We start from the raw sequence: 19,141 nt of genomic DNA, 5'->3' as shown, positions 1-19,141 counted from the left end.
ACTTTTTCAAAAGCACCACAACTTTAAACAGCAGAAGTTTTAGACATTAAAAATGATAATAATAGCAATAATAATTTTATATATATATATATATATATATATATATATTGTTAGTGGCTACTTACAATACAATACAATTTAGGTGGCTAAACTACTTCAACAAGCAATTTACAGTAATTTACACTGCGCCCTAGTGGTTAAAGAGTTTATTGAACTCTTTACTATTTTGTATTTTAGAAAAAACAAAATTTTAGATGACCTAGATATTAAAAGTTGCAAGATGAAATAGAAGAAATTTGTATTTTTCTAAACTTTAGAATGATGGCTGATAATGAACTACTAACTAAGAAGACTTGAATTGAAGAAAACAATGCATTATTTCCATGCATTATGAATGAAATCAAGCAAAACATTAATTTGGCTGTAATTTCGAGCAATAATCCGCATGCATTAGTAACCTAGAGCAGGTGGATGTTACACAGCTGACTTAACGATGACGTAAGAGTTCCCAACAGCAACCCGGGGCTGCCTCTGAGTGACGTCAGCGACTAAACAACAACAAAATAAATAGCAGCTGGCAGTGCGCGTGAGGAGAGGGGAGCGGGTTCGCGTTCGTTTGCTATGGCTAATCAGGGTGGATGCGACGGCCCGGATGCTTCAGAGGTGGAGCCGGTGGGCAAGACCGCCGGCGAGACTTCCTCCCGATCACTCAGCTCAGGTGGAGGAGAGATGGCGGAGAAAGAGGAAGAGCAACCTTCGGGAGTCCGACACCCTGCAGACAATTATCCGCTGTGTCGTTTATCAAAGCTGATTAACTGGAAAAGACCATTATGGACTTCCGCTTTCTTCGTAACTACAAATATAGCGTTTTGGTGAGACACATGACGCAGCGTATTTTCCTTATGTACATATTTATATTATATCACTTGAATGCAGAATGTATGTATGCAGATATCACATATTCTCATTTAAGATATCATGATTTTGGAGTTTGAATAAAATGTTGCATTAATAAATATGGGTCAGTGCTTATCGCTTTCCAATGCACTATATTTAATCGAATTAAATCAGCAGGCCCAACAGTTTTTGGCTTAAGGCATTTTCCCTTGACCATTTTCTCTGTATCTGTGTTTGCACTGGACTTGGCTACAGTTGCATTGCTCTAAGTATAGTGGTGTATCTTTTGTGCAAGTGATAATTGTTTCTTTTGTGCAACATGAATAAATATTTGAAGACAAACTTAATATTTAATTCAAAATTGCATATGCATTTTCCTACACGTACAATGTATTCATTGCTTAAATTAGTTTTAAAGAAATCTTGTTGTGGAATGCGGGAAAATAGTGTATCGGTTAACTAACATGACTGTATAAGTAGTAATTTGGAGTTCCTTTAGGAATTAGTTTCACTCAAAGCACATGATTTTACATAAGAGGTAACTTGAATAATAACACGAGTGTATAATTGTTTAATGTTTTCAAAGATGGCAGATTTATAGCATTTATCTTAAAAAACAAGCGCTATACAGTACATAGATGTCTGTTGACTGTAATTGTGTGCATGTGATTATAGATAGGAAACCTGTTTCTGTTTTTTTTCTTCCATGCAGGTTTGTTTCCCTCAGTCCCTGTCGAGTGTTCAGCCTCATCTGCATGTGTGTAGCTCTCTTAGTGATTATACAGCTAATGAGAGATGTGGCTCTTTCCAGATCAAGAGGTGTGGGTTTGTTTCATCCCATAATACTCTAACATGTATCACTTTACTCATAGGAATGGAAGCAAAATTCGATCCCACTGACGTTTATTTTCCTCTTTATAGGAGCTGCTCTATGGAAGAGTATGACGAGCAGGTAAATTTAGAGCATGTGTACTTATATAAATTCTGACCAAATACACAAAAGTTCAAAAGTTTTTGAATGTTTTTAAAAGAAGTCTTCTATGCTCACCATTGCTGCATTTAACCTATTTGGTCAAATATACAAATATTATTACAAGTCCAAATATCTGTTTTCTATTTTAATATATTTTAAAATATAATTTAATATTTTTATTACTGTAATGGCAAAGCTGAATTTTATTATCAATGTTGAAAACATTTTTTTTTTTTTGGAAAATCATGATAATGACAGGTTTTTACAGGATGTGCAGCTTGTACAGGATTTATTTGATGAATGGCCTTTAAGTAGAATTTTGTATCATTATAAATCCCTTTTTACCAATTTAATGTGTCCTGAATAAAAGTATTCACTACTGTTCAAACTTTTGAACAGTAGTGTATGTATTTTTTAAATAAACCATCAACTTGCATTTGAAAAGGTACAAATGCACAAATCTGAGTGCATGTTTAAAGGTGTTATTAAGTGGTTAGTTCACCCAAAAATTAAAATACTGTCATTAATTACTCACCTTCACTTCGTTCCAAACCCGTAAGACCTTCATTTATCTTCAGAACACAAATTAAGATATTTTTGATGAAATCTGAGATGTTTATGACTCGTCTATAGATGGCAATATAATCACCATTGTCAAGGCCCAGAAAAGTACTAAAGACATCATTAAAATAGTCCACGTGACTACAGTGGTTCAGCCTTAATTTTATGAAGCGACGAGAATACTTTTTGTGTGCAAAAAACAAAACGAAAATAACGACTTTATTCAACATTCTCTTCTCTTCCCTGTCATTATCTTTATGCAGGTGATGCATTAAGCACAGTGAAGGCTTCCGAGTTTATGTCCAAATGCCGGCTCAGTATTGGCCAAAGCTGATCACGTGAGCGGCACGATGCATGTGTGTGATGCTGATGCAGGTGCTGGCCAATAATGAGTCCGTGTTCTGACGTAGAACCTGGAGGCGCTGGACATAAACAGCTTAAGAGAATGACACAGAAGAGAAGATATTGTTAAAGACAGTCCTTTTTTTTGCGCACAAAAGTATTCTTATCACCTCATAAAATTAAGGTTGAACCACTGCAGTCACATCGACTGTTTTAACAATGTCTTTAGTACCTTTCTGGACCTTGAAAGTGTTGATTAAATTGCTGTCTATGGATGAGTCATACACACCTCGGATTTCATCAAAAATATCTTAATTTGTGTTCTGAAGATGAACGAAGTTCTTGCAGGTGTGGAATGACATGAGGGTGAGTAATTAATGACAGAAATTTCATTTTTGGGTGAACTAACCCTTTAAGCATTTTCCATTCATCAGTTACAGTCCAGCCTGTAACCACTAGAGGGTGTCCTATACCTCTTAATGGCATTATTGTTGACATACAGCAATCCATAAAGCCTGTCATGTGAGCTTGGAAATGTCAGTGAGATCTGCTGTGGAGGAGCTGTTGTGTGATCAAACTAATTAAAAATATTTAACAAAGCACACCTGACCCCCTTGAAACTGGTGACCTTTTTCATATATGATTTAGTTTGAAGAGTGTCCCAAGTGAAAAAACATTATATAATCAATATTTCCATCAAATCTTTGCATTTGAGAACATTGAGAAGTCAGCCTAAATTTGTTAAAGTATTGGATTAGTGGAAGGCTTGATGAATTTATCCAATACTGCTTATCATTGGCCTGCGGTTTTCCATTATTTCAATCTGGGTTGCGCCATGCTGTACTCTGACCGGAGTTGCAAATGCAATGGCACCATTGTGCTCAAGTGGGTGAGATGCCAGTGCAATAATCTTCAGTGTGGTGTTTATGTGAGGCAGGCCTCATTAAAACCTTGGGTACTTGACCAACAGCTGCTGGATTGCCTAAGCTTGTTCATTTCTGCTGGCTGCTGTTAATGCGAGTCCTGTTCAGACAGTTGTCTTCGCCCGGATCTTCACTCTGACCTCTTTGCCCCTAACCCCCCCTTCCCATAGCTATGGGATCAAAGAGTTTTCTGTTGTGCCCTACTTTATGTATTTCTGTAAGAACTGATAAGATCAATAAGTCATGACAACATGTTTTATTAATTACTTTAACTCATCAAAATGGTTTTTAAAAAAAAAAATGAGTTGGAATGACCGCCAGTTTGATTATACTTAAAAATTTGAGGCAGCAACTGAACTTAAGTTTTTAAGTTGAATTATAAAACGGTTAGTTCCTGTCCTTGATTCTGTGTTTTATTCACGATAAAACACGGCTATGACCGCTTCACCAAACGGTTCTGCGTATCACTACACAACACCCTTAGCAACCACTCTTAGCATCGTAAACTGTATGTTCTCAATTGATATTGTTCACTGAAGCTTATCGTATTATGTAGAAGAGTATTGTGAGAAAGAGATCGAGTGAGCGAGTTTATTACCTGCATTCAGATTTAGCATTTTCCTTCAGGTCAGTCCTATGTTTATAATAATTAATCTGTTTAAATGTCCAATGTATTATCTTGTCCTTTTAACAGTTGAGGGGTTTTCCCATGACTGACAGCGCTAGTCAAAGCATTTGTCAGTTGCGTCTTGTTCGTGTTCACAACAGTTCAGTGTTTTCAATGTAAAAGTCTTCGCTACTGAGTGACACACTCATAAAGACAGTCTTTGCTGCCATCTAATGGCGTACTAATGGAACTTCTTTTGCTGTTCACGGTCAGGGACTATTTTTTCAGGCGGAAGGAAGGCTTTTAGTGATTTTACTTCATGAAAGTTTTGGGCTTTAATATTTGTATTGTGGTAACCATTTTAGAAAAGCAATAAGGGACTCGAGGCTGGTGCTATATCCAGAATAAGTCACGGCTGAAGGGGTTGCAGGCACTCCCCTTATTCACGATACAGCACAGTCTCTCATACCTTTTTTGCTTATACTTAGAGGAATTTTTACATTTATGTATTTCATAGATGTTACATTACATTTAAAGTTTGTTATTTTTTTAAAAGTCTGTTATTTTATTTTTTTATATTCCAACAGAAGTTTAGTAATATTAATTTATTTACACAGTGCAATAATTTGTACTAATATAATATATGTCATCTTTAGTGAAATGCTTTGTTTATGTGTATTGTGAGTGTGACACATGCTGTAATGGGTTGTTTTGTCCTATGGTAGCATGTCATGTTGTGAAACCTGAGTTTATGTTTCAGACCATTGCGTGCATGTGTGTGGCAAGTTGAGTAGAATGACACAGCCATTTGTGCGCCCAGGAGTGATAGTAATCCTTTCTTGCATTTCCTCACCATTCTTATTGGGGGGATTTTGGAGTGTCCCAACCAAGAAGCCAGTCACATCACAGGATACTAAATAACAAAGGGTGTGGCTAGAGACTGGAGTTCTCATTGGAGGAAGGCTGAGTGATGATTAGATTACTGGTATTAGCTGTTCGCTGACCAACTGACCAGTCACGTTGCTTTCGTCACGGTCAAATGACCAAATAACAATGAGATAAATAAAGAAGTGATATAAATAATAAAGAAGACTATTACTGTCTGTATTTACCGGGGAGACGGGGCAAGTTTTCACACTATTTACTCCACTGAGTAGTTTTTGAAAGTTGATTTTTGTATATATACATTGAAGTCTTACAAAAAAAAGTTGTTGAACATATCCACCATTATTTACCAGGAAAATTGCATTTAATTTATGTCACATGCTGTGGGGTAAGCTGGCCCAGTGGAACCTGCCATTAAACCGCCTGTTATAGGCTTTTCAGCAAAATTTAAACAATAAAAGGATTATTAAAAGATGAAATGGCAAATGTAAAATGTAAAATGTACAAAAAAGTAGAAAACCATTGTTTTGGCCAATAAATATTTTAATAAATTATTGATTTTATACCTTTTTAAAACCCATGTAATGAAAAATGAGGTTTCATGAGCTGAACTACTTTAGTTAACATGAACTAAGAATGAACAATATATTTTACAGCATTTATTAATTATGTTAATGTTAATTTCAACATTTACTCATACAATATGGAAATCAAATGTCGTATTTGTTAACATTAGTTAATGCACTGTGAACTAACATGAACAAGTAACGAACAGCTGGATTTTTATGAACTAACTTTTAACAAAGATTAATAAATACTATAACAAAAGTATTGCTCGTTGTTAGTTCATGTTAGTTAATAACTAATGTTTAACTAATGAACCTTATTGTAAAGTGTTACCAAAAAAACAACAACAATAAACATATGACAACTTGCCCCATTTGTGAAAAATAAATATTTAAATAAATAATTTGTATTAATTTTATACCATTTAAAACACATGTAAATAATGAACAAAAAAACAATAAAGATTTGACAACCTATCCCAAATGAATATTTGTGAAAAATAAGCATTTAATTAATAAACTGTATAATTTTATACCATTTTAAACGCATGTAAATATTATTATTATTTTTTTTTAAAAAGGTGACAACTTGCCCCAAACAGACATTTATGAAAAATAATTTTAATTAATAATGTAAAAAAGCAATGGAAATGTGACAACCTGCCCCATATGAACATTTATAAATAGCACCCTTGTCCTGCAAAACGTTTCTGTTGAAATCTGCCTTCATTATATAGTCTGAATGTTTGCTAGTGAGTGTTATTTTCATTTGCTTGATACGATATGTACTGTATATCGTATTTACCTAACATGGTGAACCAATGGAGTTCTATATTGACAAGATAATTAATTTATAAACAAATGTTTTTCAGTAGTATAAGATTTTATATCATCATGAAACCCTAAATCATCATAAATCGATGAGAAGAACAAGACAAGCCCAGACTAAAATGCATGTTTGAGGTGTTTTAACTGAAAACAACTTGCACTGATATATCTTAAAATATGTCAGTGTCACTGTTTTGTCTCAAGATGCACAGCAGTAATGTTTTTTCTAAGGCAAGTTTATAAAAACTTCTGAAATGTCCTAATTAAACTAAGGCCTAATCCTGGCTTAATCTAAACCCTGTCTGTGAAAAGAGTGGAAGGAAGTAGCTTTCCACTAAAAATGATACTCATGTACCTGCACGGAGATCATTTTTCAGTGCGAAAAATTGTGTCATTCTAAATACTCTTCAGAGAGGGTCTCATTCTGTGAAGTGGGGGTATTAAGGGGGTATTATATGAAGTGTTTGTACGTGTGTGTGTTCATGCCCCAGCGCTGTCTTTCTGATGCCTGCTTGTGGAATGCTATGTGACTCTGGTATTTTTAGACCTGACTAGTTGAAATAGTGAAGCTCAGGCCTTGATCAACATAAACACTAGCTTGTGTGGTTCATGCGACACTTCATTTGTGACTCTGTCTGAACTCTGGAACTTATCACTGACACACTCACCTTCTGACTTACCTTCTGAACGCATTTCATGTTGAAACCTAGAGCTTTTGAGATGACGGCTGAAGACCATGGACCAGCATTGAGGTAAAAAAAAAAAACTGTATTGAAGAAACTGGCACAAAGAAAGAGTGGATTTTAACTCTTTGAATACTAAGCATCAGTGTTATGTGAATTAAGCTGCCAATTTTGTATATCTCGTATGACTTGAATGTATATTTTGTCTTTTTAAAAATATGTTATATTAATTAACACTTGTCTTTGAAGAATATAGTTTTAATATTACTTACATTGCACTTAGATGTGTCATGTTTCTGATATGAGCTTGTTCTGTATTATTATAAATGTCAGTCATCGTGTATCAGATGCATCTGGAGTCGTGCGGTCTCCATGGCGGCCCTTGTTTTGGAACATTTGCAAGGGGGAATTTCATGTTGATTGTCCCAAGGACTTTATAGGTATTGATACGTGCATGTATGCCACGCACCAATGGAACATGTCAGTCATGTGTGGTGAGGTTTAAGTGGACACAACCACAGACAGGCTAATAGCATTGTTAAAATACTGCAATTGACAATGCTAGTGTTTCTCCTGCCCTTATTTTACAAATTAAGAGACACTGTGGATTTTAACTGCCATTCCTCAGCTGTTTGTTTTGGGCTATTTTAGTGCCCTGTTACTGGGCCTGTTTGAGTGTCAGACAAGTAGCTTTCTGTGTTGTTTTTAGCGATTAGCATGGGAGTCAGCTAGTCCAGCGGTTTGGTTTTCAGAATCACCTGTTGTTAGAGAGGCTTTTCTACATATTTTCTTTGGTTTTAAAAGATTTAAGGCTTGCTAGAGACCGCATACTTTAACTTTTGTTTTGGCTTTCACATAATAATAATACTAAGCAACATATTTACCATGCAGTATGACTTCAAATAGTGTTAACTATCAAACAACACATGGCGTCAGTCAACAACCAGATTTCCCGAAAACATGTAACAAAAGATGACATGAAACCTCATCATACGTTTACAAGTGTCATATGAGTATTACACCTCATTGATCTCTAGTCGTCAGCTCTGGTCTGGGTTGGGCAAGCCTGAGCTACACTTTCTCTGGCACTTTCTCTTGTATGGTGAAATGCTAATGTGAGCTCTGTTGCCTCATAGTCACATGCACCCCATGCGCCCTGTTTAATAGGAAACCTCCGGTGGGGAAACATGTCTCTGAAATGTTGGAGGGGACTGGTTTATGACCTTTTGGAGGAAACACAGCTCGAGCTGATCTGTAGGAGGCAGCCCTAATTGCTTGGGTTATGTGTAGCTGTTTTTTTGCTTACGTTTGTGGTCGATCTGTTTGAAAAGTTTCGACACATTTACCTACTCTAGGTGGCGTTGTTTGGTTTGTTCAGGTGATGGGAAATATAGGGCGTCAGCTGTGAGGGGACAAGAGTAGGGGCGCATAACCAGAGATAAAGGGCATTAACAGGCTGCCTGTTAATAGATTCTTATCTAGTGCCAAGAAATTCTCAGATGCCCGTTCTAAAAGTCACTGAAAGCCAAATGTTTACCAAAGAAATATTTGCTAGGCTTTTAAAACTTTAACCCCCGGTTTCACAGACAAGGCTTAAGCTAGTCCTAGACTAAAATGCATGTTTGAGCTGTTTTAACTGAAAGCAACTTATCTTACAGTATGTCAGTGTCATTGCCAGCAATGTTTTTTTTTTTTTAGTGTACTTTTATAAAAGCTATTTAAATATCGTAATTGAACTAAGGCTTAATCCTGGCTTAAGCTAAGCCCAGTCTGTGAAACCGGGCCTAAAACTGATTTACTGTAAAATTTTCATACAGCGCCAAATGTGTTTTATTCTCAACAAAGAGTCTAACTTTGACCCCATCGGACTCAAAGAATAGTCATTTATGTGATTAATGATATGTTTGTTAATGTAGGCCATTGGTTAAAGACCTATAAATCCATTATTATGTAATCTGTAAATGGCAAACTAGATGAACCCACAAATACCCAAAGCATTTCAATGTGCAATAATTCCCTTATATATAAATCAGGTATTTTCAGGTTGACTCAGTTTTAGTTATCTCATGAACCCATTGTAGTTAAAAGTGAGAAGAATCCTTTTGTACATTTCTGCAATCATCACTCAGACTGTGAACTATTTCACACATGCAGCGTTCACGGCGATAGCGCTAGATTCTGTCTGTATAGCTAATGTTAAAGACACTGACATCCATTTATTAAAAACCTGATTTTGTAAAATCGAGACATTGACTGTGATCTAATCAGTGTGGAAAAACTGTAGCTTAAATGTTTATGTTACCTATATATGTTCAGATTGTGCAGGGTCTAAGGTCTAAATGAAGCTTTAAGGTCTAAATGAATTCTTTCCATCCTCCAAAACATGGATTTAAACATTCTGTGTAGGATCACATAGTTTCAGAGACTGAAAGGAGGCCACTAATATGTATATTGCAGTAAATGTGTTTAACAGATATGCAGTGATAATTAAAAGAATGAATGAAGTGCTGTTTCAAAAAGGCTCAGTCTTCTGGTTCAACATTAACGATCATCTATGTCTCTGGTCTTTTTAATTGTAGCTGGGAGGTCATTGATTCTGCCCAGGAGGGCAAGTCAGGACCAGGATCTCCATTCACAGACTTCTGGACAAGCCTTAAGCTATTCATTGAGGAGACTTCCTCTTTTAAACAGCAGAATCCAGGCAAGGTATGGATGGATTTGAGTAGATAACACATAACATGTTCTTTTTTTTACATCAACATCAAGATTGTATAAATGTATAAGGGAAATCTTGGGTAAATCTCAGTTTCTTCTACATTTCCACCTTTTTGCCTTCAGTAGTTCATTTTTTAATGGTCCTACAGTAACATCGATTTTCATTTTAATTTAATATTAATTTAGATGTTTTATATTTATAATAATATTTTTAGTTTAAATATTAATATTAGTTTTAAAATAATAATTTGTTTTTTTCACAGTATTCAATGTAATCTCTTTCCTAATATGGGCTCATAAAAGCTGCATGTATAATAATTATAAAAGAAATAGCAAAATGCTGTCTAGAATAGTTTTAGATAGAGTATAGCATGTCACATTGCATATTATATTAACTTTCCAGAAGTATTTCATGTCATCTATCCATTTCCAGTGAACTTAGATATTGTGAATTTGTGTGTCGTTGCAGTTCTGTCTTCTGGTGTGCAGTATGTGTTCTTTTCTGGCAATACTTGGACGTTACATTCCAGGGGTTGTTATTTCATACATCTTAGGTAAGTGGTAAGTTAGTACCTACATACACAAAAAAGATGCCTATCAATAGTTTTTGTCCTACCTTTTCATTTAAGTTTGATTGTAACCATGCTACTAATGGCTGAGGAGAGCAGACCCTTTCCTGGATTTACCTCCAGCACACTCGAGAACATCCAACAGTCCGTTTGTCATGTGACAGTGGGTTCCTAGTAATGTAACCAGGACGACATTCTCACTCAGTCTCTGGTTTCTCTTTCCTCCTAGCAGTCAGCAGGTTCATAAACACACTGGTAGTGACACCTACATTAATAGTTTGTACATCTGTTTACTGCAGTGCTGGGCATTTTTCTCTGGCCTTTGGTGTCGTCACATGAGTTTGGGATGTGGTTGGAACCAGTTCTGCAGAAACTGGACTTTGGAGTGGGCGAGTTTATTCAGAAAATTAAAGAGAATCATGGTAGGTCTCAAATACATTCACACGCAAAGCGCCTTTACATTTCTGAATTCTACATTATTTCCAATTCTTTGTTTGACTAGAGAGGCTCTGTTTCAAAACCTACTGAGCTGTGTAGAGACAGCATCCTAACCTTCATGGAAACTGTTATCGTTAACTTAAAATTAAAAGCACAAATATAGCACTAGACTTATAATTGAGTTCAATGGAGTTTGGCATTAGCATGTTGCTAAGCTAACAGCGATACGCCCTTTTTTTTTTTTTTTTTCAACTACTGTTTTTTAATGATTTAATTTCCAATTCAAACAAAATATTTAATTTAAAGTCATTCCTAAATTGCATTTTTCATATTCCCTCCCTTTTCCAGAGAAAAGGATACTCCAGTCAGAAGCCGAAAGAGAGAGCATTGAAGCAGATCTGTCTGCACTTTTTCCCAAGGTCAGTGCGTTGTCACACCTATATACTCATATCATGTGCCACTGAAGACTATGAGGGTTTCATGATATGATTATAATATAATATACATAATATATCGATTTCCTGTCTATGTGTGATATTGCTGATATTGAGAGATCTATTACAGATGGACTCCACTGTGTGCAAAGAGCTGTCTATATCAGACACAGAGGTTTCTGAAGTAACGTGGACAGACAATGGCACCTTTAACCTTTCAGAGGGAAACACACCTCAGACAGAGAACTCTGAGGGTAAGCTCCCTTATCTTTTACAGAAATTTATGCTCAGCAGCATCATTCACCTTGAAAATAAATGCATTAAATTGATCAAAAGTGCAGATTTTTATACTGTTACAAAAAAAATCTGTTTCAAATAAATGCTGTTCTTTGGCATTTTTTTGTTCATTAAAGAATCCTGAAAAAAATATCACAGTTTCCACAAAAATATTAAGCTGTTGTCAACATTAATAATATCAGCATATTAGAATGATTTCTGAAGGATCATGTGACACTGAAGATTATTTTAAAATATATTAAACACAAAAAAGCTATTTTAACTTAAAATATTTTACAGTATTACTGTTTTTCCTATAGTTTTGATCAAATACATGCAGCCTTGGTGAAACTTACTTACCCCAAACTTTTGAATGGTATTTATGAAAATAAATTAAAACATAAATGATTATTAATAAAATGTATGCCAGGCACCTATATTAGAAAGCCATTCTTCATGTATTATAGCCGGTCTTTAAGTATTATCTATTATGCCTTTCTAATGAAATTATGTCATATTAATATGTATATAACAATTTAAAATATTATAGCGTTTTCAAGACATTGAATTTTAGATATTAGACAAATTATGTTCCATTTGAATGTCAATTTCAGCTTTCATTTTTTAAAAATGTATTTTCTACATTTATTTATTTGATGTATTTTCTCAAAGGGGACGAGGAGGTCTTCACCGGTGGACTACCAGAGTTTCCCTCCCTGGACAATGGCTTGGTGACAAACGGAGAGGACAGTGAAGACCTGAGCATTGGGATGCCCACCCTTCCAGCCCATCCCAGCAGAGCCGGGTCCACACAGTCAGAGGTGGAACCTGCGGTCCAGGCCTTGGAGGTTGTGCAGAGGCTGGCTGGAGACGTAATTACGGCAGCAGTCACCGCGGCCATGCAGGAACGCCTGGAGGCGGCGGTAGCGCCTGCGCTGGTCCAGGCCCTGGACGAGGAATCAGACAGCGAGGCGGAGGACTTTGAGTTGTTGGACCAATCAGAGCTGGAACAGCTGGAGGGCGAGCTGGGGCTGGACCGGGCGAGCCGTGCAGATCCGTCTAAATCTAGCAAACCTTCTTCAGGCTTTCTGTCCAAACTACTGGGGCGCCACTGATCTTATTCAGAGGGGCGTCCGCTTCCCTCTGTGATGGGATGTGGGTGGGAGGATAAATGTCGGGTTTACAGGGCAAGGTCCAGAGTAATGAAGGTATTCCATTGTTTTACTTTGCCGGTGTGATTCGGTTGTTTTGCTATAAAAACAAAGTCAATCTTTGGAAGGGAGGTTAATTGTGGATTTTGACGGGGAATGTGATAGTGGCTGGTTTTGGCGTAGCTCCATCTCAGAGGGTCATTGGAGGAAATAATTTTCACAATGTTTCCTGTAACCTCCAACCCGCCAATGACCAGAGGGTTATGGACCAGAGTATTGTCATTAGTTTAGCTGTTAAAGGGCTGGTAGATGCAGGATACTCCATATTTTGCTGCCAAATATTTTTCTCTATTCAACTTCACATCAGTTCTCCCTTAAAAAAAAAAAAAAAAGAAGCTTAATGGCCAAAGAGAAAGGGCCTCCCACTAACTGACAATCAGGACAGCACTTAAGCAAACAGAAACATCTTCTAATAATAATGAAGTACACATGTGGTGAATATGTATTTTTATTCAAAATATTTTGTTTTCTAATCTTTTTTTTTTTTTGTATTTTTTCATGAAGGATTTTTGAAAAGCCGGTGGTCTTAGTGTAAACCTTTGCATGGATAGTCATGTTTGTTTCTATTTGCACCTTCCTTTAGAGTGAACCAACTAGGAACTAGAGCACATAGACACCAAAGTTGAACAGATTATGTTTTATATTCATATAAATATTCATCAAATAGTGCTTAAAGTGATGGTTTACCTAAAAATAAATATTCTGTCATCAGTGGTGTTTAACCCTTGTGCGTCAATTAAAAAAAGTTACACGTAGGTCCATAGTGGACAAAAATGTCCGTGTCAAATCCATAAATCAAAGCCATAAATCTAAACAAGCTGTGTTCCAAATTTGAGGTTGATATCTCAAAAAATTAGCTTTCAGTAAGATTTTGTTTGGGTGCAGTACCAAATTTTCCCCATTAGATGCCAGCAAAACTCCATTGGTATACACAGTAGAGTTTTTCTCTTTCAAATATTACAAGCACACACACACACAATTTTTTTATTACACACATACAAACCACACTGTCATATCCTTACCAACACACCCACACAATTATAGCTGCATAATTTATCCAAATGGCTCTATAATATGCATAAGCATAAAACAAGAATAAAGTGAGTATTTGCTTTATAGGCCAAACCTGAGCAAATGGCACCATCTGGTGAAAAATAGTAAAAATTTAAATTTTGAAGCCTTGCCATCTAAATGAAAGCCTATTAACAAAAATTACAACATTTTATAGTTAAATAGCCCTGGGATTAGAAATTGCAATGGGGACATTTTTATTCAAAAGGTCCTGAGAGGAACTATTTTGTGTACAAATAGATTTTTTAAATGAAATGGGGGTGAAATAGTAAAATTCCAATAAAAATACACTCCTGTGCCAAAATTTATGTAGTTGGCACAAGGTTAATTTTGCTTTGGACCCCACTGACTTTCATTTTATAGATAAAATCAATTGAAACATCTCCAAAATGTATTCTTTTGTGTTCCACAAAAATTCACACAAGTTTGGAATGACATGAGGGTGAGTAAGTAATGCTCATTTTTGGGTAATCTTTCTCTTTAACATACACAAATAACCTTAATATTCATTTTCAGTAAAAAGTAACATGGAAAATGTATTTAATCCCTAAAAACAATGTAGAGACAAGACAATTGCACTTTTAGTCAATCACATGAATCAGAATGTCTCTTTGGGGGATCATTATTTGCTTTCTGTGAGAAAGTAGTCTGTTATCAATTTACCTATTATTCATAATTGCCTTTTCATCAATGTAAGTACAGTGGCACATATAGCCAAGACTGTTTCTGTTCACAGTGTGGTGCTTGGTGTGTATCTAAATTTAGTGTTTCTAACAAACTACTGATGTATTATGAATTTTGTTTTGAGATGTATCAACCGCTTTCTATAATAACGTAGCTGAATATGAATTTCTGCCACTCACTATGACTGCTATCCAAAATTGATTCTAATCAGGTGTCAGTTTGATCATTTTTTTTATTTAAAAATATTATTTATTCCTATATATCTCTCTTATTAGATAGCTGCCACGCACATATGGTCGACTTATATGCCTGTGCAAGTTTGTCTGTCAGAGCGGAAGAAAAATAATCAAAATATAGTTATAAACAATCTCAAGAATGTAATTAAAACCATATGATTCAAAGACAGTGGTTTCTCTCTTTTTTTCTGAATGAGGTTGAGTGAAATATATCTGAAGTGACTTTGAAAAGATTCCAAATGTGGTCAAAACATATACAGTGAGGTTCAAATTTTACATTAAAAATCTGGGATTCTTTTCCCCTTCATTTAAACTTGGAAATAAACAATGCTTTAAGAAATTATGAGGTAAAACTGAAGAAATATAAGAGGTTTGAGTGCTGCTATCATTTAAAGTAGTGTTTCTCAACCCTGGTCCTGAAGGACCCCCAACACCACAGGTTTTGTCTTTCTCCCTAATTAAACACACCTGATTCAACTCATCAGCTCATTAGAAGAAACTCCACTACCTGAAATGAGTGTGTCAGACAGAGGAGACTTTCAAAATGTGCAGTGTTGGGGGTCCTCCAGGACCAGGGTAGGGGAATCTAATAAATACTAAGACATTATATAGGACATTTTCATATTGTAATGCTAATATATAAATTATATATTTTTTTTACCTTTTTTTTATTAATTAAATTAAAATGATAAACACTAGTGATCTCAGACTTTTGTACCTCAGTGTATAGTTAATTGTAACCAAATGCATGATTACCACATAACAAATGTATTCTCACTGGTATTTTCAAGTTTGCAGGTTTACCAGGTAAAGGGGAGGCACCGTCCTCCTCATAAATCTGACACCAGGTGATTTACTCATACCTGTAAAGCACTCCATCCATACATCACCTAAACTTTTCCTCAAGTCAGCATGAACAAAATAGTCATATTTCAATCTGTATGATTTATGCTTGGTAACTAACATCACTATGAACAGCACAAAATTAAAGCATTTCATGATTAAAGCAGATAAAAAGAATATTATCAAACATATTCATGATTTAGAGTGAACAAACAGCTTCTGAATGGATGCAACATTATGGCGACTATAGGTTATGGCTAAACATACTGAAACAATTAAAAAGAACCTCTTCCATAATTCTGCGTCTGGTGGTTGTTTAAATGTTCAGGCCCAGCAGGAGATGTTTTTACAACCACTGCATTTCTTTATGAAGTGAGTGGTTTAATGTGGTGTGATTTGTGTCTTAGGGCCAAAATAACACTCAAACATGCCACAAAAAGTCCACAGACCAGTCAGGGTGCCCATGCTGACCTCTGTTCACCACCAAAAGCACCAACAGTGGACATGTGAGCATCAGAACTGGACCATGGAGTAATGAAAGAAGGTGGCCTGGTCTGGTGAATCACATTTTCTTTTACATCACGTGGATGGCCGGGTTGCGTGTGCGTCGCTTACCTGGGGAACACATGACACATTGGGTCCTGCTATCCATGTGGATGTTATTTTGACACGTACCACCTACCTAAGCATTGTTGCAGACCATGTACACTCTTTCATGGAAACGGTATTCCCTGGTGGCTGTGGCCTCTTTCAGCAGGATAATGCGTTCTGCCACAAAGCAAAAATGGTTCAGGAATGGTTTGAGGAGCACAACAATGAGTTTGAGGTGTTGACTTGGCCTCCAAATTCCCCAGATCTCAATCCAATCGAGCATCTGTGGGATGTGCTGAACAAACAAGTCCGATCCATGGAGGCCCCACCTCGCAACTTACAGGACTTAAAGGATCTGCTGCTAACATCTTGTTGCCAGATACCACAGCACACCTTCAGGGGTCTAGTGGAGTCCATGCCTCGACGGGTCAGGGCTGTTTGGCAGCAAAAGGGGGACCAACACAATATTAGGAAGGTGGTCATAATGAAATGCCTGATCGGTGTATATAGCAGGATCCAATGAAATTTAATTTATGAAATTATACTTGAAACATTTAGTTACTTGTCCTTTCTGGCATGTAAATTATATGGTACCATACATATAATTTCTGTTATAATTTCTATGAAAACAAGCCTCAGTTCTTTTGAGAAAGGTCTTTAGTTTTCCATAAAATGCTATTTACGAATCATGTTGCTGGAAATATAATTATTTTACATAATACAACATCTCAGAGTAACAACAGGTATTTCATCACATTAACTATGTGTTTGACAGCCAGAAACTGTTTTAAACAAGATATCTATATTGTTTTAGCATGTGAAATTGAGCTTAATTTTTTTTTTTTTTTTATAAATGCTATTTGGTTTGATATTGTACTTTCTAATGCATCTTTAGGGGTGACTTGAATAGCTAAATGCTTTTGGGAGCCATTGTATGTGTGGAGAGAAAGGAGTAGCACTCTGCCCTTTAAGGCAAATAGGTGAGTTACCTGGGAAGAAGTGAAAACTGTCTTGTAAAACTCTAGAGACATGCAAACAGTGACAAAAGGAGAAAGAGAAACAGAACTCCTCAGAATTTTATCACCTTGACCTTCCTTGCATGCCACACTCGTCCTGTCAGAAGTTATAGGCCTACAAAAAAAAAACTAAAGTTCACTAAAGTTTAAAGAAACAGGGCTGATATATGATTTGATGTAATTTTTTTACTGTAGTAGATATAATGTATATATTCAAACAAAATAGGGCGAAGGGCAAGTTTTTTGTGTGCGTGTCTTCTAAGTGATTTTAAAGTCTTCTCTGGCGCCAGGTGTTCTGAAATTTTGAGCGAACGTCACATTCTTCTACATGTGGTATGTTGAAATTATGAGGCCGTATCGTGCTTGTGTGTTCAGCTGCTTCCAGGTTGGATTGCAGGTTTATGTGCTATGTAAAACACCTGTTTGCAGCAAGCCTGAAGTTTAATTATATATGTGTAGCTGGACGTGCTGATCCGGCTGTCCCATCATCATGATGAATGGATCTTAGTGGACACCATTAAACATACAATCGCATACAGTATACCATGCTGTATACATACAGAGATGCATGTTATTCTGAATCAAAAGCAGCCACATAGCTAAAACTATACATTTTTTTGCTGGTTTTAGTGGAAAATAATGATGTTCTGGTCATAAAAAGCAGTAATCTCTGATCTTTTATAGCATTCTTTAACCTTCTGGCCTTCAGTTGCCATTAGTTTCGACAGTGGTCGACACTTTCTGCTTTTCCTGTGGAATCTTTAGTGAGTGTGAAGAAACTGCCAGATAACACCTTCAAAACACTGCTGACAGGAATCCGCTTGTTGAAGAGAGTTTTTTTTTAACAGCAATGGTCTGGTTTTTAATTAGCTTGTATTACACAATATTGTATACAGATTTCTAAAAAAAAAATTCTAAAAATAATTCTTGTGCTAAGCTCACCTTTACATATTTTTGCATATCTTTACAAATATAGTGCTGATTTTGTCAGTTTTATAGGCGCAAAATTGCAAATATGACAAACATGCCTTAAATAATCAATTCTCATTGTAATTAAAGGTGCTAAAGAGATGTTTTGTTTCACACATTTTTGCAATATTACTTGAAACTGTCTTTACTAACTGATAAAATACTATTTATTAGGTGCAAGACCTTATGTAGCCCCGCCCCTTTTCAGCGCCGCGCTCGTTGTCTTTTGACTTCCGGCTTGTATTTCCACAGCGATCTTGTATTTATGAATGAACTGCTCATTTTAAAATCTTCCCGGTCTACTGACATTTGTTAAGACATCTGCTTTAAACATAACAATGCTCATGATAACTTTCATTGACTCTACAACAGGTAAATCCACTTCACCAGTTAATTATTCTTATTCTTATTTCCATAGAAATATACAGGGCTACCGCAAAACCGGAAGTTTAAAGACAATATTCTAAAGATGGCGGCGCGCTTGTTTCTCTGGAAAATAAGGTCTATACATCATCTGTGCACGAGGTAGGTCCTTAAAAACATCAGCCAATCGTTTACACGATCATCGCGTAAAAGATTGGCCCTCTGGCTTGTCAATCACTGCCGTGACGTTCCTTGTGAGAGACGAGCGCGGCTGCGCGCTCCAGTAACTGTCCACAGTCTACAGGCGCCGCATGCAATGTTTTTGTCAGGAGACAAGAGTAACAACTGCAGATTATGAGTTACCTGCGGTGAGTTCGACATAATTAATCTACTAACACGACACAGCGAATGCCGGTGGCAAACACTCATGTTCCAATACTCGTGCACGAGTTTTGGGAGG

General features: G+C 36.3%; 1 protein-coding gene across 1 annotated transcript; it reads left to right on the top strand.

Moving 5' to 3' along the window:
- The first annotated feature begins 554 nt into the window (after window positions 1–554).
- retreg1 (reticulophagy regulator 1) lies at window positions 555–15,064 on the top strand. The gene is made up of 9 exons (XM_048163640.1): window positions 555–872; window positions 1,610–1,716; window positions 1,819–1,849; window positions 9,845–9,971; window positions 10,450–10,534; window positions 10,849–10,971; window positions 11,336–11,406; window positions 11,552–11,675; window positions 12,370–15,064. The coding sequence occupies exons 1-9, from the start codon at window positions 622–624 to the stop codon at window positions 12,810–12,812; spliced, it is 1,362 nt and encodes a 453-aa protein (XP_048019597.1). The 5' UTR covers window positions 555–621; the 3' UTR covers window positions 12,813–15,064.
- The last annotated feature ends 4,077 nt before the right edge of the window (window positions 15,065–19,141 follow it).

The sequence above is a fragment of the Megalobrama amblycephala genome, linkage group LG17, assembly GCF_018812025.1.
Source record: "Megalobrama amblycephala isolate DHTTF-2021 linkage group LG17, ASM1881202v1, whole genome shotgun sequence".
NCBI lineage: Eukaryota > Metazoa > Chordata > Actinopteri > Cypriniformes > Xenocyprididae > Megalobrama > Megalobrama amblycephala.
Note: the sequence above shows the minus strand (reverse complement) of the source record. Positions and strands in the feature narration are given on the sequence as shown.

Bases quoted from the DNA above. Each gene is read 5' to 3' on its own strand.
- retreg1 (XM_048163640.1), top strand. From the start codon at position 622: ATGGCTAATCAGGGTGGATGCGACGGCCCGGATGCTTCAGAGGTGGAG. The intron at 11,407-11,551 runs GTCAGTGCGTTG...GATCTATTACAG, and splicing joins TGTCTGCACTTTTTCCCAAG to ATGGACTCCACTGTGTGCAA. The intron at 11,676-12,369 runs GTAAGCTCCCTT...ATTTTCTCAAAG, and splicing joins TCAGACAGAGAACTCTGAGG to GGGACGAGGAGGTCTTCACC.